This window comes from Pungitius pungitius, chromosome 6, assembly GCF_949316345.1.
Source record: "Pungitius pungitius chromosome 6, fPunPun2.1, whole genome shotgun sequence".
Classification (NCBI taxonomy): domain Eukaryota; kingdom Metazoa; phylum Chordata; class Actinopteri; order Perciformes; family Gasterosteidae; genus Pungitius; species Pungitius pungitius.
This window is the reverse complement of record NC_084905.1, coordinates 21,997,344-22,018,033: the sequence shown is the minus strand read 5'-3', so window position 1 is coordinate 22,018,033 and position 20,690 is coordinate 21,997,344. Positions and strand designations below refer to the sequence as shown.

Genomic DNA, 20,690 nt, shown 5'->3' with positions numbered 1-20,690 from the left:
CAGCACAGCAGTCTTTAACAGGGAAACTCTCTCTCTCTCCTCAGTTTGAGCTTCGGTGCGGCTGAGGACAGGAAGCTGCCTTCAGTGTTGCCTTGGAAGAAGAAGAAGAAGAAGAAGAAGAAGAAGAAGAAGAAGAAGAAGAAAAAGAAGAAGAAGAAGAAGAAGAAGAAGAAGAAGAAGAAGAAGGAACGATGTCCCACGCTCTGCTTAGGAGGAACTCCAACAAACAGGGTCTTCAGACCCTCATGAGGTAGATGATCGATCCACTAAGAGAAATGTTCCTACTTTCCTCCTTTTGCTTCATGAGGTTTGTGTGTGAGAAGATAAAGGTATCTTCTCCTGAGTCCTCAGCAGGACAAAGACTGTTGTGGTGTGTGGGGCTGCTCTCGATGGGAACAGTGGGATTACTGGGAGGGTTTTGGGTCACGCAGGGTTTTGTTGGGGGGGGGTTTGAATCCACTTACCTCGGCTCACATGAAGTAACCGCAACAAAAGAAATAGAATCCATTTCTAAATGTTTTCTTACTGTCTTAAAGGTTCATATTTTTAAAGGTGGTGTCGGTGTCCCGGGTCAGAGGTCAAAGGTCGCCGCAGCGTCTTGCATTTGTTGCCCATCCTGTTGTCGGGGGCCAGCGGTTTGTAACAGCAATGCAGCCCTTTCAAAATAAAGCTGGTTAAGTTGAGGTTAGTGTCAGGACTAGAGCGTGGTTTGGTGCCCCCATTGACCTCCTCTCACAAACCAACCATCTCACACTGGTCCTTGTGGTAGGACCAGCCTCTCGGCACAGCACTAAATATGTTCTGCTTGGAAGATGAATCTTAATAACCTTTTATTCCTCTTGTTAAGTTCAGATAGTGGAGGAGTTTCCTCTCTGCTGATAAAATACATCATTTGTATTTCGGTGTTTTTTGTCTCTTTTATTTTTAAAGTCCATCTCCAAACATCAGATCTGGTGTTGATTCATCTTCTTTTTGAGACCTGAGTCTCTGAGTCACAGCCGGAGGTGTGAGTCAGTGAACTCAGCAGAAGGCGTCGATGACATCACTCCTCCAACATGACATCACTCTCAACGTGAGCGTGTGACCTCGTGATTCATCCTGCGTTTGACCCCCTGCAGGAGGTTTCTGTCTCAATGACACACCTTTGGCTCTATTATTGTCATTAAAGCAAAACGACAGGCTTTTGTTTGAAAGGCCAAGTCACATGACCGGTTTCTGTTGGTGGATCAGTAAAAACAGGCCTCGCGTTGTTTGGTTGAACCAAACTAAAATAGTGTTTTTACACACTTTCTGCTTCTCTTCATCTTGTGTGTGAACATGTTCATCTACTTGACTCCCACATGAGTGAAGTCACTGTGGTGTCAGGTCTTACCTGCAGTAGATCAGGCTGTGGATGATGTCATCCAGGAGGCATAACTGCTCCGAGCCAACCCACGACCTCTGACCCCGACTCCCCCACGCACACATGGCCTCTGTGTTTACCATACGGGGAGATAAGGACCCGAGGAATGTTTGGGGGGGGGGGGGGGGGGTGTAGCTAGCTGATGAGTGATGGGGTGGCTGAACCCCCCCTGGTTGCTTTAGGAGGAGGGAGAGTAAACAGAACCCTCTGGTTCTGGTTCTGGTCACTAATTGATGTCTTAATTCTAATTAAATTGTACTCGTTAGCCGAGAGTTCAAAGGTCAGAAACAAGTCACAGAGTTAAATCCATCCCCTGTCTTTATTTAACACGTTTTCATTTTACGCTTCTCATTTTTTGACACCTCAAACAAAAACAAAGTCTGTTTTCTATTTCGACTTCACAGACACAGGAACCCTGGCTGCATTTTTCAGTGTGTGTGTGTGGGGGGGGGGGGGTTGGTGTTGAAGCACAGATTTGTTTGCCTTCCTTTTTGGGATGAGGTCATTCGTGTTTGTCATTCTGACGTGTTGGAAAATACCTCCACGTCGCTTCCTGTCCTTCAAAGTTAAATTCAAACAGACAGACCTCGGAGGGGGGGGGGGGGGGGGGGCTTGTACGCAGACTGGCCAATCACAGCTTAGTGCCAGCCGCTAGCTGATGCTGCAAAAGCAGAATAACACTAAACTAAGTCCAGCTGTGGCTGATGTTCTCCAGGTATGCGATGATCCGTCTGTTGAGATGTTTGACTTCAAAATAAAAGCATTAATTAAGGGATTCTTCACCTGGGAATCAAATCAATTAGTTTAGCTTAAAAGAAGGTAAACGCTCAACTGGTGACGCTAGAAGATGTCAGAAGATGATTCCTGGGGTTTGTCCTCTGGGGACCATGAACGTCTACCTGATTAATTAAAACTCCACAGATCTGCTCACTGATTTTCTGCTCGTCTTTTTCTGTCATTTGTTGCGTGAGAACGACTCGCCGCCTCGACTTGTCCCAACACGGAGGTGACTTCATCCGCCTTTAGTCCCCCCCCCCCACCCCCCCTCCCAGGTGAAAAGCGAGCCGTGTTATTATCGTGTCATTGTACCGAGTCATCCAAAAGAGCAGCTAATCCTTTCCCCCCCCCTGAAGGTGGGTGGGCTGTGTCGGGTTCCTGGTCCCACAAACACTGGAGAAGCTGCTAGAGGCAAAGCAGAAGGCTAGCTTAGCTTAGCATAAAGACCGGGGAGTAAAATCTATAAGCGATTGGACATAATGATGATGACGAGGTTGACTTTAAAGGGACAGAGCCTCATGATGAAGGCAATTCTTCTTCTTTTCATCCACCTTGAGCGTAAAAACGCTTTGTTTTTACTTCATAAAAATGTGCAAATAGAAACGTGGCTCATGAGCCTCTGAAGATCCTGTTTGAACCTTTGTGTCACTTGAGCGGCTCTTTGTCAGCCTCTACGTGGAGGACGTGTTGGGTCCGGCTCGGCTTCCTGGGAGGGGAAAGCTTTCTCCTTTTCTCTCTGATGATTAGAGGAGACCAGCGGCAGCGAGAAGGCTGTCCAGGAGACGAGGCGGAGCTTAAAGCAGCAGGGGAAAAAGCTCTTATTTTGAAAATCAGCCGTCAGCTGTAACTGCCCACGCCGTCCTAAGGTGGTGACCCACCGTGCTGCTCCCATCCTCCTCCACCTCCGTCACCCCTGGTTCCTCTCCGCTCGTCCACAGGAAGGACGGAGGAAGTGGTGCTGACCAAAGACCTCTGTGCTTCTTCAGGTGGTTGAACAATGGTCTCATAGCTTCACCTCTTCAATCAGTCTCCAACCTGCAACTTGTTGTTCAGAACTTTTACTTTGAAATGAACAAGCGGAGGCTCAGGAGATGATGAGTTTTGTCCCTTATGAATGTGGAGATGAGAAAGGTGCTGAGAGGGTCAGAGGTCACAGTGTCCCCCCCTCAGACAAAGTGGAGGAGCAGATGGAGCCGTTGGGGGTCTGTTGGTGACCCAGAAGCCGAATGTGAGTCCAGTAACCGGACCCGAGGCTCCAGATGGATCCCGTCGAGCCCATCGTCCTGAAGCGTCTCCACTGAGGGGGGACAGGAGTTTAATCTGGAAGGTCTGTCTTCATAGAGACAGAACCTAAAGACACTTTGAGGTCCCCTGTGAACATTCAACACATCCAAAAACTGATGTAAATTCTTTTTAACATGCAGTTAAAGGTTCAATGTCTTTACTTCTAATTCTACTGTGAGACCTAAACTCTCTATCTGCCACCTGGACAATAATTTATATGTTTTAAAGTGAGAAGGACTGGGATTAAAGGAGAGAAGGTGGCATCCTGCTCTTAATAAATAGTTTATTCTGCAGATAAACATCTGGCAGATGTTATGGGTTGTTTCAGGCTTTTACACTTTTCCATTGAACCACAATGGAAAAGTTACAAGTAAATGTCAGAAATGAAGTAAAGCCAATCTGCGGAATTCTGGGGGATTTGGTGGGATTTTGGGGTGGGGATGGGGGGGGGGGTGTCATTGAGCTGAGAGGCAACTTAACTTTTTGAGTGGAAATTATTCATTTTGTATTCTGACTTCCAGCAAAAAATCACTTATTAAGCCTCAACAAACAGCTTTCTAAATCAATCGTAAACTGAATATTTAAGAGTTTTGAAACATGTATTTTCAAAATAAGCTTCTTTCTTCTCAGGGAACCATTATATTAAGAGCCGATCACATGGTTTGAGCTTCATTTGAGCTGGACTGATGTCTAACAGCACGTGTCCCGTCTGCAGGCTGACGGCTCAGAGGAGCGTGGAGGACGCCGAGGAGCTGGAGCGCGAGCAGCGCCGCAGAGCTCGGGAGACATCGCGGCCCGGAGAGGCGTCCCCGGAGGACAGGACGCCGGCGGAGGACGGCATGTACGTAAAGACGAGGCTGCAGCCTCCAGTTCTGAAGTCTGTTAAAGCGTCATTCTGTGTAGTGACCAGCAGGGGGCGACTCCTCTGCTCCCATAGACGTCTATGAGGAAATGACTCTACTTCTGTGTAGTGACCAGCAGGGGGCGACTCCCCTGCTCCCATAGACGTCTATGTGGAAATGACTCTACTTCTGTGTAGTGACCAGCAGGGGACCACTCCTCTGCTCCCATAGACGTCTATGAGGAAATGACTCTACTTCTGTGTAGTGACCAGCAGGGGGCGACTCCTCTGCTCCCATAGACGTCTATGAGGAAATGACTCTACTTCTGTGTAGTGACCAGCAGGGGACCACTCCTCTGCTCCCATAGACGTCTATGAGGAAATGACTCTACTTCTGTGTAGTGACCAGCAGGGGGCGACTCCTCTGCTCCCATAGACGTCTATGAGGAAATGACTCTACTTCTCTCTTGATTTATTCCCTCAGTAAACATTGTAAACATGAGTTTATGGTCTCAGTCTCTAGTTGAAGTCTTCTTCACGTACCCCCCACACCCTAAAAACAACCTCTCCTCCCTCCCACCGCTCCGAAGACGCATGCACAGCTGTCTTCTCATGACGCCCACAAAGAGGAATGTTTACTACCAAGCAGCTCCTGACGTGTCAAAGCGTGCAGCCGACTTGCATTTTAATGACGGCATTTCCATCACACCAGAGGGCCCAGAGCAGCGGCGCTGCGTTGAAATCCTCCACAAACGTGAGAATCATCTTGTGTTTAAGATGCGATATCGAGTCTCAAAAAGTGCTCGGGACAAATACACAAATGCTTGAAAGTTACAAGCTAAGATATAAATATAACACTACATGCTACATTTCTGGTAGCTTCACACAAAAATGAAGCACATTGTTGTGTGACTTTGAGCTGGCTGACAGGAACCCCCCAGTAGGAAGAAAGTAATAAGGTGATAAGGTGATGAGGTAATAAGGTGATGAGGTAATAAGGTGATAAGGTAATGAGGTAAAGCGCAGAGGTGACACATATGTCACTGACACGGAGACGTCGGCCTTTGTTGAGGCTGATTGGCCGCTCAGAGACTCCCATCATGCAGCGGGGGGTCTTAATAATCTGGGGAATGCAGAGGAATTCCAGCTCCTGGAAACGTAAAAGTTTAATTACTTTCACTCAGCGGGGGGAGCAGCTGGAGATGCTAGTTGTTGCGAATGTCCAATCACAGGTTCAATCAACACTTGATGGATATTTGACACTTAGATTAAAGGGCAAACAGACCATCATTCACTAAATGAACATCATGCTGCATTGTAGAGTCATTTCCTCATAGACGTCTATGGGAGCAGAGGAGTCGCCCCCTGCTGGTCACTACACAGAAGTAGAGTCATTTCCTCATAGACGTCTATGGGAGCAGAGGAGTCGCCCCCTGCTGGTCACTACACAGAAGTAGAGTCATTTCCTCATAGACGTCTATGGGAGCAGAGGAGCCGCCCCCTGCTGGTCACTACACAGAAGTAGAGTCATTTCCTCATAGACGTCTATGGGAGCAGAGGAGTCGCCCCCTGCTGGTCACTACACAGAAGTAGAGTCATTTCCTCATAGACGTCTATGGGAGCAGAGGAGTCGCCCCCTGCTGGTCACTACACAGAAGTAGAGTCATTTCCTCATAGACGTCTATGGGATGCCGCTTTAGGTTGTTTGTGTGGGATCAGTCAGTTTGTGGTTATTTTGAATTCTTGACCATCTGCTCCTCCCTCCTCAGGTCCCACGGCGACCCGAAGCCCAGCCGCTCTTTGGCTCTGGACGAGGACGAAGGCTTCAGCGACTGGACGCAGCGCCGAGAGAGACAGAGGCAGCAGCGTCTGCAGGAGCTCAGCCAGGGAGGCGAGGAGGACGAGGACGAGTACGCCGTTGACGGAGTCCGGGCCTCTGACCCGCTCCAGAGGCAGGAGCGCTTGGAAGGAGACGGACCCGGGGGGGAGCTGGAGAGGAGGAAGGATCGGGAGGAGAAAGCCATTGGAGCTGAGAGGATGAGGAGGGAGGAAGAGGAGGACATGAGGAAGAGAGAGGAGGTGATGATCGGGAGGAAGGAGGAGAGTCAAAGGCCGAACACAGAGGTAAGAACCACCAGGAGGAAGTGAAGCTTCATTCAAAAGAAGCTCCGACTACAAGTTCTTTTATAAAAGTGAGTTGTTGTGTCCAAGACAAGTGTCAAAAGATTAGAGACAGGTTCTGTCAAGGGTCACGGATCATATTTTAATTATTCACGAAAAGTCTAATAGATTAATTCTTTCAAGAAGGACTCTCCAGTGGAGTCAGTGTCAGAAGTTATTAGAAGATTTAGTCACTTGTATCCAAGAACAAGTGAGACATGTGAGACAGTTCAACTCTGATGTCACTCAAGCATCACGTTTTAAAGAAGTCAAGTCGAGGTGTTTCTTCTTCGTGGCTGCTCGTCTAAAGCAGAACGTCCCTGAAAAGAGAACCTGTGGAACTCTTCAGGTGGAGAGAAGAAAAGAGGTTCAGATCTCCTACACATCCAAGGTTGTTCTTCACCATGAGCCAAAATCCGCCAACGGAGACGCCACCAAGGAGGAAGTGACATCGCACAAGAACATCAAGACGCAAAGGTCCTCCAGGTGTGTAGTGCTTCAGCCAACCGATCATCTAACAGCAGGTTGGAATATTCCGAGGGTTTCCTCGTGTCGTCTACACCGGCTTCAAAGTCCATCTGCCCAGCTGTCGATTACAGCAGATCTTAATGCCTGTGACCCCAGAGCCGTGGAGTCAGAGGAGGCGGATACCATCCTGGAGACGGAGCGCCGGCTGGAGAAGATCCGGCAGGGCCTCCAGCAGAAGGGCAACCAGGAGCTGGAGCAGCTGAGGCACCGGCAGGCCGAGGCCGAGCAGGAGCTGGAGCAGCTGAAGAGGAGGCGCGAGGAGCGGCGGAGGGCCCGGGCCGAGGAGCAGCGGCGGAGGGAGGAGGAGGAGCAGCAGCGGCTGGCCCGGGAGGAGGTGGGCGGAGCTACAGCTCATGGCTATTTAAAAGGATGAAGGACGTAACAATGCAACGACATAACAACGTATGCAAGCAACAACGTAGTCAAACAATACGACGTAAAAACATAGCAGCAAGTGCAACGATGTAGTCTGACAACGATGAGAGGCGAAGGTACTCAGCACATCTTCACAAGTAACAACATCTCAATAATACAACCTTTAAACTCATTATGGTACCACCGTCCAATGAGGGCACTCAGCTCACATAGAGGACCACGCGTGGGTTTCTTTTAGCTGATGTGAGTTCTTCTGCCCCCTGGTGGCCGGAAGGCTCTTCTTGATATGATAATCAATATGAAGTACTACAGCTAATGCTAAGTCACTAGCTAATCACACTCCAGCGAGGATGTAGAACTTTGGCGCTGACCAGTGTCTGTGACTCCCAGGAGGAAAGGAGGCGCATGAAGGAGGACATGGAGAGGAGGAGGATGGAGGCGGCGGAGAGGATGAAGTCCCTGAGCACGTCCAGCGTGGACGGAGACGAGGTCTTCAGTCCCTTCGGCCCCAAGACTCCAACCAACAAGGTAAATATCACCAGGAGCTGGTGGAGAGAAGAGGCCGGGCAGGAAGTGACATCACGCCTGTGGCTCTCTGTGATGACATCACACCCACGAGGGCTCGTTAATCCGTCTCATTGAGTGAAAACAGATCTCTGATGGAGACAAATGATGATGTCACTCTGTAAACAACATGGCGGGGTGTTGTCTTCACAGGTGATGGGCTCGCCTCGTAAGTTGTGTGTGTGCATGTGAGTGCATGTGAGTGTGTGTGTGTGTGCATGTGTGTGCATGTGTGAGTGTGTGTGTGTGGGTTTTGAAAAGCATGTCCCAAACTCACTGATTTTGGCGGGTGAGTTGGATTCGTTCACAGGGACCTCCCAACATTCGGCTGTGTTTTGGACATATTTTGTGAACAAGTTGAGGACCATAATGTATCTTCATGTTTATGAGAGCTGCTTTTTAATGTCACATGTCTAAAATATTTTACAATTCAGATTTTGAGATGAAAGGTCTTAAAATAAAATAAACTCATATAGAGAACCAAATACAGGATTAATTGGGAAGAGATTCCCTTCAACAAGCTGAGCAGGCGGTGAGCTGGTGTCCACCTCAGTTTCCCATCATGCTTTGCTGGTTGAGTCCCAAACTGAAAGGAGGCGGCGTGAAAATAAACGTACCTTTTCTTCCTCTCTGTGTTTCAGATCTCAGAGAGAACGGAGTCGCTGAGCCGCGCGCTGAAGAAAAGGTGAATATCTTCATCGATGCTCATCATCTGGATTCTTCAGCTCTCAGCAGCGATGCTTTTATTTTGAAATGTGTTCAGTGGACCAGCAGCATCAATATACAGTATATCCCCCATCTCAATTACATCTCACCAAGATGTAAATGACAAAAAGCAAAACCCTAATCAATCAAATGGTTTACATAAGAATTAAAGATTAAAAAGAACAGGTCATTTTATGTTCCAGATTTATTTACGTTTTTAGGTCATGTTTTTTTAATTTTGTTTTAACGGTTTGTGTTTCATGTTGCGCTGACAAATCAGTCACAGCTTCAAGAAGACGCTCGTTCTGCTGCCAAAGATGGACGACAAGATGGAGCAGTACGCACACGCCGTGGAGGTCAGCTCGCTAACACACACACACACACACACACACACACACACACGCACACACACACACACACACACACACAAACACACACACACACACACAAACACACACACACACACACACAAACACACACACACACACACACACAAACACACACACACACACACACACACACACACTGAAAAAAACAACTAACAAAGAATCCAAAAACAAAGAAAAGTCTTGTTGAATTAAACAAAACAAAACATCCATTTGAAACACATCAGGTCAAAAAAACCATATATATTCATTTCAGACACCCGCTTCCTTCATGCTAAGCTAATCGAAGCTAACAGGTGGAATACGCTTATGTTTAATGGTCAGACATCAACACGGGGGATGAAGAACAAATTCAATTAGTTTCCGGTGTTTTCTGCACACTCGGACTTTCATTGTTTAAATCCAGACGAAGGTCAAAGAGCGTCTCCGACCTTCCATCCTGTGGAGGTCACCACCTGGACGATGACATCACAGCGCTCTGTAGCTCCTCGCCTCGGGCCGACGGGGTTAACCCCGAGGTCAACGTTTAACGAGAGTTTTAAAAGAGGAAAGTGCAATAAAACACAAGAATAGTGGCACCATAAACCTGTGTTGAGCTGCTCTTTAGGTCTTATTCTTTTACCATTATTAAATTGTTAAAATTACACACTTTATAAAAGTGAGATATAAACAAAGGGGGAGAAAGCACCTACACTAACAAAATAAAATTGTTAAAACTAATTAAAACTAATTGGAATTTTAAGTTGGATTGTGTCCATGAAATAATTATATTAGCAAGATTCAGAATAATATACAACAGAATCATGAAAAGGTTTAATTTAATTTATTTTAGTTCTGAACTATAAAATAAACATGTATAATTACTACAGGATAATTCACTTACCTTCCGTCCAATCAGAAGCAAGTTTTCTCTGTAGATTTAACATGAAACTTTCCAGCTGGTTGCTTTGTTGTGGACTAACCCTGTTGTTGTTGTTGTTGTTGTTGTTGTACAGAACTCCCAGGAGGTGCGTGCAGTGAAGGCATCGCTGGCCGACCTGCCCAGCTCACCTGTAGTCGTCTCCTCCAAGAAGAACCTGTTTGAGGCGGGTGAAGCCTGGAGCCAGGGGCCCCCCAGGGGCCCCACCTGTAAGGTAAGAACCAACGCAGGACATTCAACCAGATATTAAGGCCTCTTTATATTACATTGCATGTATTTCTTTATTTTACTGGTTACAATGGGCTTCCGTAGATTTTAACGTAAACTTCTATGACTCAGGACGCCGAGGGGCTGAAAGTGGGCGTGGCCAACCGGATCACCCAATGGGCGCTGGGTCCATGTGACGGCGGTCGGCAGTCGCCGGGCAAACCGACAGTAAGTAACGCAAGGTGAAAATACATGTATGTAAAGTGTTAGAAGTTTGTCAACATGCTGCTTTAAACTTTAATCTCTTAAACAAAAACAATATTACAAAACATAAACATACACACTTTATTCTTCTGTATCTTCCTTGTTTCTACTGGCGAGAGAAAGACGGAAGAACATCTGTTCATTCTGTTAACTGGAACTATTTCGCTACAAACCACAGTGTATCCCTCCGCCCGTCGTTATGCTAAGCTAAGCATAAGCTAAGCTAAAAGCCAGGCCAACGAGTCGATGGTAGAGAACCAGGAGCGTCTCGTCATGTCTTGTCTTGTCAGGTCACAAACATTCCACACATTCTTGGTCCTTTGCTTGCTGATTCCTTTGAAATGTGTCCGTTAGTAACCAATGATTGCTAATTAGCATTAGCATTAGTTTTCAGATCAGTCGATCCGCTGCTATGAACTATTGACGATTCCTTTTTGCGTCTCCTGAAAACAGAATGCTGACACGTTGTGTATTGATCATTGATCGATCTTCAGGATGTGAAGCCCGGAGACGTGATGCAGAAAAAGAACATGTGGGAAGGTATCGGAGACTCGACCGGACGACCGGACCAAACAGCCAAGGTGAGCACACGCACACATAATTCACTTATCTGAATAAATTATTTTATTGTTTACATCACTAACAAATGGATTTATTGATCGGTTGATTTTTTATTTTTTTACTCCTACATTTTCTACCCATTAAAAAAGGGAATTATCTTAATGTGGGATGAATAAAGTAAAATAAAGAGTTTTGTCACACAGTTATAGGAGGACACATAAATGATGGAACAATGAACTCAAACTATTGATCTTCTCTCCTGATCAGAGCTCAGCAGCCGGTAAAAAGTACAAATTTGTGGTCACCGGCCACGGAAAATACGAGAAGATGGCGGTGAACGGAGCGGACGGTAAGACGCCGACAGGATGATGAATGAGCGACAACTCAAAAGTCTCCAACTGAGGCGATAGAGAACGTGCTGTAGCTCCAAACTGGTGTTCACCTGATTTTAATTAATGTACAAAAATAGAAAAAACAACACGGTTTCTATCTCATTACTTTTGGTATTAAACATTTTTGTAGATTTTCTAAAATTTATATAGTAATTTATTAGGTTTTAGATTAAGGGTAATTTATAAAAAAAAACACAAAAAACAAAGTAGTAAGAAATAATAAATGAATAAATATTTTATTCTGTTTAGTCTGAAAGAATATTATTATAACATTGTTACAGAAGAGAACTAAATTGATGAGTGAAACCATGAAAGTTCAGGTGTGTGTAAATAAAAAAGATCTAAGAGATTAAATCCAGACATGGGAAACTTTATTTATTTATTCATCTAAATCAACTCCATCGCGCACCTTGAGAAAAATGAAGAACTAAATAAAAAAAAGCAAAACCAGAAGAATAAACTCTGCTTCACAATCATCTAAAAACCAACTTGACCTTTGACCCCTGCAGTTCACCTTCATCCCAACCTCCATCGTGGAGGAGGCCGCTCTCCTCTACATACTTGCGTTAGCTTTAAGTCGGTCGCCTCTTCAGGTCACAGGAACTCAACATTTTGGAGAAGTTCTAGGGAGACTTTATCTACAGTCCTTCATTTTGTTTTTTTATTTTCTTATTCGGACGCATATAAAGCTGTTTTCTTCAAACTGACCCACAATGCAATGGGTTGCATTTCAACTCGACGTGCAAAATCACAAAAATATCCATTATTGCTGGTTGCTGAAAGGCTGCTGTGTTCTCATCAAACAGAGTGAATGATGAAAGGTTTGTGTGATTGTGTGAGAGGAAGCATTCACGTAGAATATAATCAAACCCTCTCTTTGTGCATGACGGACTCTGCATTCCTTTCCTTCTTCAACTGCTCGAAAGTTCTGTTATAAAACTAGAACCCTTTAAAACCTATAAAGAATATTGTGAAAAATCACCTAACCTGTCGTCTAAGTCTAATTACCAGGTTTTCACCCTGAGGCGAGTAGCACCATTTTGAATAAAACTTTGAATGATAAAGAGAAAGAAATTACTAACTCTAATTTATCAATATCGGTATCTTATTGGGATGAAAGAAACAAGAAGCTCTGCTTTACTGAAAACATAAACGCTTTAATCAGATGTGACGTCTGAATGACTTTTAAGACAAATGAAGCCGTCTCTGTCTTTTCTTCTTCCAGCTAAACACCAAACACTCAACATCAGACAACCAGTCACACAAACACAAAGCATTTGTCAAGTATAAAGTCATTCGTTTACCTCAGAGACTAGGACTTCTGAACCTGTACACCTAACATGTATCATGACGTATTACATTTTACACTCAGCACATGTATTATATTTATATTTTATTAGCTTAAGTAGCGGCGAACCCCCTCGCTGTTCTATTAAAGTCTTTTGGTTCCTCGTCTTTGACTTTGCGGCCGATCAGACCCATTTCAAAAACGGTGGAGATCTTCGTCACCGGCCTCGACGCCGCCTCCTTCAGCCTCTTGGCGTCGAACCTCGGACTGAAAAGCAGCACGGGCAGGCGGTGGGCAAACGAAGGTACCTCTCTCGACTCCTCCTCGCCGCCCTCGTCCTTCTCCTCGTCGCTCTTGTTCAGCTCGATCTGGTGCATGATATTCTCTTTGGTGGAAAACATCTGGAAGAGGACGGCCTCCCACATCTTCGTCGCCACAGGAGCGTCTTTGGGTTGGTTCTCGTCCGGAGTGACGGGCTCGACTGTGGCCTTCTCGGCGGGGGCTTTTTGCGCCTCGCTCTGTTCCGGCCCGGCGGTCTCCTTCTGGGAGCTTATTTCTGGAAATTTGGGCTCCTCCTGTTCCACGACCATGTGCTTCTTCAGTCGGGACCAACCGCTCAATTTAGATTTTACGCCTTCCGGCCTTGGCATGACCTTGAGAAGGGGCTTGGCCAAGAAGGAGTCATCGCCTTCCTTTTTCTCAGGTGCAGATTTAACTAACGAAGCTGATTCTGCTTTGGTATCCTTGCCTTTACTTCCTGTTGGCTCAACCGCAGACGTCTTAGCAGGAAGGACTTGAGTGCTTTGCTCAGAGCTTTCTTCTTCGACCCTGGTTGCGTTTACAGGTTTCGCCAGCTCTTTTTTATTGGAGATGTCAGCTTTCATCTCAGTTCCAAGTTCCTGGACCTTATCTTTACCGAAAAGCTTTCTTACTACATTCAGAGGATCCTTCTCCTCCCTGTTTGGATGTTTGGCTTCTGAAGGTGTCACCTTCGGTTTGGCCACTTCTCGCACTTGTGTTTCTACTTCCTTTTTCTCAAGAGATTTCCCCTCTGCTGCCAGAGATGGAGCCTTTGCTGTTTTTGGAATCACCGTTTTTCCTCGTTCCTCTGCGAATACCGTACTCGTCTTTTGTTTTGACGTTGTTTGTGTGGCGTCGGATGCTTGTGAAACAATAATAGTAGGGATTGAAGGGGTGATTGTATCCTTTTTATCTCCTACGTGGGATTCATCTACATCTTTGGGGGTTTCTTTGGGTTTCTTCACAGATGGTTGTTGGCTAGTTGTCTTACATTCAGCTGATTCCTCTTTTGCAGCTGCACCCTCCTCCTCAGTTTGGGTCTTGGATCCGAAGATACCAAATGCCGGAGAGTATGTTCTTATCCCGCCGTGAGCAGCATATTCAGCGGGGGTCAAACCCCGATAGCCAGAATTTGACTTTTGAGTCACTTGGGTCGGGGTTTTGGGTCTCTGAAAGGCTACAGGAGATACACCAAAAGTCCCGCGTGTTGGTGTCCTTGGTCTTTTATAGCCAGGTGACGTGGTCATAAGTCGGGATGCTTCGTATGTTGGAGTCTTGGGTCTCTGATTGCTGTGAGGACGCACTACCAGTGTTTTTGGCTCAGCTGATGAAGTGTTAGGCCTTTGAGAGACATGTGAAGCAGTTCCTCTTGTCAGATCAGGCTCTGATTTGGACGTTGTGATGCTTTGTTGGATTGGTTTTACAGCAGGAGCAATCTCCGAATGAATGTCCCCATTCAGTATTGTCTCAGTAGGTTTAGGTTCAAGAGCCTTGATGCTTTGTGAAGCAGATATATTGCCCATAGCAGGAACAGTGTGGGGTGTTCTTGACCTCTCTGGTTCCACAGTGATTGGCGACACTGCAAACAAAAGAGGATTGGGTCTGGAGACTTCAAAGGCAGGTGTTGTGGGGCGAGACAATTGGTATGCTGGGGCTTTAGGTCGCCCCGGCAAAGTTGTTGAAGTTGGTGTTTTAACTCTTTCAACCGTTGGGGTATCTCCTTTGATTCCAACTGTTGGGGAAGCTCTTTTGGATCCAGACGTTGGTGTAGCTCTTTTCATTTCGGCTTTATGAGTTATGACTGTGATATCTGCTGTTACTTTAGTCCCTCTTTTAATTTCTAATGTTGGTGTCTTCCTCGGGGGATCAGTGCCAATTAGAGAAAGTTGAGCTGTTGGTGTCGTGCTTCTTCTGATAGCAGATGTTGAAGTCCAATCTTGTCTTGTTTCTGTTGGGGTTTTACTTTGAGGAACTGTGCTGCCGATAGCAGTCAATCCAGCTGTGTCATGCACCGGTGGGGTCCTGGATGACTCGTAGTACGATGTGCTTGCTGTGTACATCCTAATTTTTGGGACATCAAACATCGGTTTCGGTGATCTTGAATGCTCGGTTGCTTTGAACGTTGGACGTGGACTTTTGGATTTGCCGTGTAGGGTCAACACAGTGAGAGGACGAACCACAGCCTGACCCCCTGTGGCTGAATGTGGAGTCAGACCTGGACTTTTTGTCTTTGGGGTTTCTCTGGCTTCTTCCGGTCTCACACTAACATGCGTTTCAGCAAACATGCTAAAGGCTGGCTTTTTCACTTTATCTGTTGCCTCGGGTGTAAAACAGGTAGGGAGAGATATTTGGGGCACCACCAACTCTACAACGGGCGCCGGAGCTGATGTATCCCCAGCAAGGCGATTCGATGTGGAGTACGAGGACACCGCAGCGACGTGCTGCGAGTGTGACAGCGTTCCCACTGGCTGAGGCGAGAACCTCGCCCCTCTGCCGAAGGCTGTGCGCCGCGGGTAAGGCGACGCCACGTGTTGATACAGCGGCCTGACAATGAACCGCGGAGGTGGCTGGATACCGTGGAGGCCGAACGGCGCCTCAGGGGTCTTGGGAGGGGTGGAGTGGTCGCTGTGCTCGAGGTCGGGGCTGGCTTCATTCACGGGGGAAAGGCTGGAGCGGAAAAGCGTGGCAGGCTGCGATGCCTGAGAGGAAGCCTTTTTCTTGGCGGTTCTCTTGAGAAGCTTCTGAAGACGAACATTGTCCTTTCTGGGTTTCGGTAGCAGGGGCGGGGGGTAATGCTGGGAAAGCAGGCCGGACTCGGCGAGGGCGCGGTATGCGACAGCCATGAGCGCTTCAGCACCCTGTGGAGGAAAGAAAAGAGTCCGATATTTGTAACATGTCAGAACCAAAGCAGGAGTATGAAGGCTGAATTCTCTGAAAACTGAGATTAAATCTCTGAACGTGTAGTTCTTTTTTTCCAACTGAACACTAATACTTTTCTATCACACGTAATTAGTACAGTTTTATATTCAGTTAAAAAATGGTGAACTTATTCTCTTTACCAAAACTAAACCGGTCTTTTTAGCCTTTGGTAGGTCAACCATTGCTTTTCTATCTTCGGAGGGTTTTAAAAAACACAAAATTGTTCTTTTGTTCAATCTGATTCATATTAAAGACCCCATGAAATGGGCGGTTTATCTTCCTGCAAGATGGAATCTTCAGGAGTAGTGACATCATTCTGAACACAAAGCCAATGATACCAAAATTGAGCCAATGAGATGATCTTTTTAAATAATGCCCCCTCATCTATCTATAGCAGATGCATCCATTGGGAAACATCCTCTTGTGTGTTAACAGGAAATGCAACATTACTCAAAACGGCCTCAAATATTAGCTGTTTAAATATTTTTACAAGCGCTGCTGTTTGGACGACTTCATAATAACATATGTAACATCTTCTGTCTTTTGCAGGTTCATATCTTGATGATTACTAAGGCATCTTCACATCAGGTCTGTAAGAAGCAGCAAGACTCATCATTTCATTTATATCCAATAAATACATTTTTTGGACTCACTGTTGGAAGACTACAAACCGACATGCAAAATATTTGATCATCAAATGTCTATTTTTGTTAAATTTCCTCTTTGTATCTCCGGACATTCAGTTTTTTATTATGATGTATATATCTGACTGAGCTTTAATGTCTGGGTATTCTTCTCCTCTACAGTTAATAGATGAACCTTAATGTCTGGTCCATCCTTGTATGATGGTGTGTAGAAAAACCTTAAAGTCTTTGGAATTTAAAAAGTTTGTAATTGATGGATCAAAAAGTGTTATATTTTCTGTTCTGCACTTTTGGCTAAAGAACAATCTGAATTGTTGTGTGATAACACTGAAAGTAAAAGGTCGCTTGTTACAGCCTTAGAAAAGATGACATTGTTTTGGCATCTATTACATTTCAAAAACATTCATTACCTTCGTCTACTGCAGACGTTTCTCACTTTTAATTTCAATGTACTGAGATATCTGATTGTATGTGTTTTAATCCCTTTTTTAAATAAATTAAAATAATTTTATAATGTATTTTGCCCTGCATTTACTTTTTAAACTGACATATTACATAATAATAATAATTCAATTGGCTAAATTCCCATCAAATCATTGGTCATTTATGGTTCCGAGAGGACAATTCTGAATAGTTTTAGTGACCAATTGAACTCTCCTCCACGCCTTATTATACCTAAATTCCTGTTACTACACAACAATTATGAAATAGCATTATAGTGTTGACATTCATGCTCCACCGAGGATGAACCGTTACTGCGTTGGCTCTACAATCGCAGCAAAATCTTTGTTTATCATGTAGGATTTGAAGCTTTACAGTAGTTCAACAACTTCTACACAAAGATGGAGTGTAAATCATCACTTAAAACAATTCTGGATGGTACGTTGTCTTGTTGGCAACATGTGCAGCAATTAACAAAATAATGAAGGTTTAAGGTTTAGTCCATGCATCAGGAGACACGAGAGGCCTAAAAAGTCCTGATTCATACTATTTGATATGATTTTTATAACATTTAATGTAGAGAAAACATTACTCATCAGAACAATACTCACATTACTCGCCATGTTAACATTTGGATCGACCCCAATGATTTTGTTGGCCTGTTCTTTTTCTAAAGTATAGTTTAGATCATGAGGTTTCCAAATAATCAGATCCATTTACACCAATCAGCGTGGAGCATAAACCAACTGGACGTCATTATGTGTGGATGTAATATCTGATTATATCTGATATCATTCTTTATTGTCAGACACTGTTTCTACGCCCCCATGTTCCACTTCTTCACACCATGCTGCAGGCCTGCAATGACTCCCCATGCACATCTACTCTCCTCTCCTTCTCCTCATGGAGGTGGATGGTGTACGAGAGGGGCCTTCATGAACAAGTAACCCTTCTCCAGGTCATGGATGAAGCACAAGGCGACATCACAGCAGACCAGTGTCAGGCCTGGATTCACCATGATTGGCTGATGAAAGCATCCTTTGTGATGTGGATGAGAACCTTCAACCGTAACGTAGGAATTGCATTTTGAAATGATTGATGTTACATTGAGTCATATTCAACAGGTGATTTTAGTTCAATGAACAAATGATCTTTGGTTTTTGTATATTGTATCTAAGTAATTGAAAAACAGTGTTAGAGTTTTGAAAAACATGCAATTGGATTATTGGTTGTGAGTTTTGTATCAAGATTTTGAAAAACGGCATCAAGGATCTGAAATTAGCGGCAAAGTGATTGTAAAAAACTGTAATGTTTCTGCAAAAGGTGTTGCTAGATGATGAGAACTAAAAATTGTTCATCATCTGGGCCGCTGGTAAAGCGTTAGGTATTATGTTTTAAGGAGGAAAACCTGGTGCAAAGTGAAAGAAGAGGTCAACAAAATCCTTAAGATTCATCTTCTGGGATCAGAAACATCCATTTAGGCCTCTCGTGTCTCCTGATGCATGGATCCACTCATTTAGATGTGTGTATATATATCTGCTGAGAGGTGGAAGTGAATGCAGAGCACATGACTGATGACATCACAGTGCCAATGACACTGGATAGGGCGTCAGTAACGTGGAGAATTATCCAATCACACAAGAGTACAGGCATTTAACATTAGAGGTTGGAGAAAGGGGGATATTTGGTGAAACCTGTTTTGTTTTTGTTTTTTATTTCCAACCCCCCTGAGAATATTGTTCTGAGAAAAATAACATCTTTCTCAGACACCTTTATGAAAACAACTGACCAATATCCTCAGATTGTTACGTGTGTCCACTCAGTAAAATGTAGACCATGGTTGGTGTGTCTTTAGACCCCCCCCTTCCACCTACCCCTCCCCTGCCTGAACCTGCTGCCATCTGACACATGAGAGCCTCCTTTTAAGGCCCTGCTAGGTTCGGTATTCAGAGCGCCTTCAGATTCAGGTTCAAAAGAGGAAAGGGTAATAATAGCCGTGTAAGAAAAACCCAACGCGTCCACAATGGCGTCCTCCAGTGAATGAATCCACCCCCCAAAACCGATAAGTCGTACGTCTATGAGAAATGTTAACACATAAACATCGAAACAGCGTTGAGACAGAAGAAGAGAGAACCTACCAGGTGAGTGCTGCCTGTGTTCAGGTTCCCCTTGAGACAAAAAGAGAAGTAGAATATCACATTTTATTCTTCACAAAATAGAAACATGTGAATCGTGCCTCATTCCAACGCTGTGACGCCGCAAGCTAACGCTTAGCTCAGCCCTGCTGGTGCAAACTGCCCGACACAGAGGTCGGTGGGGAGGGGGGGGTGTGGGGGGGTTTCTGTATTGGCGGCTGTCCCCCGACCCCCCCACCCCAACAACACCCCCGGTTCCCCCCACCCCCCTGTGACACAGCTAACAGCTTCCCCCGCGCTCCACCTGAGAATGAAAGGTGTAATAACGGCGTGTTTACCTGTGCGACTGCTGCTCGGGGGGCGGCCGGCCCGGCTGCTGCCTGCTTGTCCCAGCCCGGAGTGTCAGAGCGGCAGGTTCATGTTGAGCCCAGCTCGCCCCCCAGCCCCAACCCCCCCTCCCTTCCTACAAATGGAAGGAACGGACGCCATGGCGGTCCAAAAATAACCGCTGAGCCCTGGGAGCTGCTCGGAGCGGCAGCAGGGCCGGCGGCGCAGCGTGGTCAGACCGCGGGACCTTAGGTTTCACCACCTCAGGGCTCTAAATGTACGCTCCCAGGGACATCCTGGGGGGCCCGTAGAGGATGCCATTGTTCCGGCGGGGGGGGGAGGGGCTTCCTGAGAACGTTTCATCTGTAAACCGTTGGTTTAATTGTTTAAACCAACATTTGGCTTAGCTGTCAAAACGTTAAACATTAAATCCTTTGGTTGCTTCACTTCATGTTTGTCATCATGGTACATTTGATTTTCTGGGGTATTTGGGGGGTTCAGGAGAGCATCAGGAGGCCTTGTGTAATTCCAGGTGTCGTCAAAAGTATTTTACGTGTCTTTTCCAGGTTTCTATTGGCAGGTGTGGAACAGATCCCTCCTTAGTGTGGCTCAAGTTGGGATTTGAGGAGGTATGCGGCTCCTTGAGGAAACATTCTAGTTTCCTTAGAGGGGGGTTCCTTGTTTTAGAAACTTTTCCAGTGGTCCATCTCCTGAACACCCACAGCTCAATCAAACAGTTCTTTTTCTATTTGTGTTCAGATCCCTCCCAAAGAACCCCTTGACTCGTTATTCTGTCATTGCAGCGCCCCCTGCAGGAACGTTAAGAGGATCATTTAGGACCACAGATCATGCACAGAAAGGCTAAATCAAGCCCAGGAGTTTGCTGAATGATTCATGATGCAGCTCGTTTAGACTTGGAGTGAAAGGGAAAGACGTTAGCACCAGTCGATCCTCAGATCCCTGGAAGAATATCCAGGTGAACATAAAACTACAAAGATTCATGAGCAAATATCTCACGCATTAAGTTTATATTTCTGCTATTACAGATCACACTGTGTGGATATTCAAGCGTTCAAACACAAATAAACAGCTAATATTGAAAGTTGAATTTCATCTAATTTTCCTTTATTGGGTGTCTTTGCTTGACTTGAAGACCCTTCCGAAGCGGATCTGTAGATTTTTCGGGGGAACCAGTCGATCGATCTGAGGGATGGAGGAGACGTTTCTGCAGCTTGGACACATTCCTCAAGTCCTCCTCTGACTGAACGTTG

At 45.5% G+C, this 20,690-nt stretch overlaps 2 protein-coding genes across 5 annotated transcripts; one reads left to right on the top strand and one right to left on the bottom strand.

Annotated features, from left to right (window-relative positions):
* Positions 1 to 16,991, top strand: lsp1a (lymphocyte specific protein 1 a). 4 transcript variants are annotated; one of them, XM_037451469.2, is made up of 13 exons: positions 1 to 250; positions 4,179 to 4,304; positions 6,074 to 6,428; positions 6,814 to 6,950; positions 7,089 to 7,326; positions 7,758 to 7,895; positions 8,573 to 8,616; positions 8,917 to 8,992; positions 10,018 to 10,155; positions 10,281 to 10,376; positions 10,907 to 10,993; positions 11,241 to 11,322; positions 16,422 to 16,991. In XM_037451469.2, the coding sequence occupies exons 1-13, from the start codon at positions 192 to 194 to the stop codon at positions 16,442 to 16,444; spliced, it is 1,599 nt and encodes a 532-aa protein (XP_037307366.2). In that variant the 5' UTR covers positions 1 to 191; the 3' UTR covers positions 16,445 to 16,991. The 4 variants fall into 4 exon arrangements, with proteins under 4 accessions (XP_037307366.2, XP_062419056.1, XP_062419055.1 ...); XM_062563072.1 differs by having other exon boundaries at positions 6,793 to 6,950; XM_062563071.1 differs by having other exon boundaries at positions 6,778 to 6,950.
* On the bottom strand, positions 12,502 to 19,554 carry prr33 (proline rich 33). Its single transcript, XM_037451468.2, has 3 exons — positions 19,431 to 19,554; positions 19,096 to 19,125; positions 12,502 to 15,811 (listed from the first exon to the last, which is right to left on the bottom strand). Exon 3 carries the CDS (start codon positions 15,794 to 15,796, stop codon positions 12,767 to 12,769), a length of 3,030 nt encoding a protein of 1,009 aa, XP_037307365.2. The 5' UTR covers positions 15,797 to 15,811; positions 19,096 to 19,125; positions 19,431 to 19,554; the 3' UTR covers positions 12,502 to 12,766.
* Between the last annotated feature and the right edge of the window lie 1,136 nt (positions 19,555 to 20,690).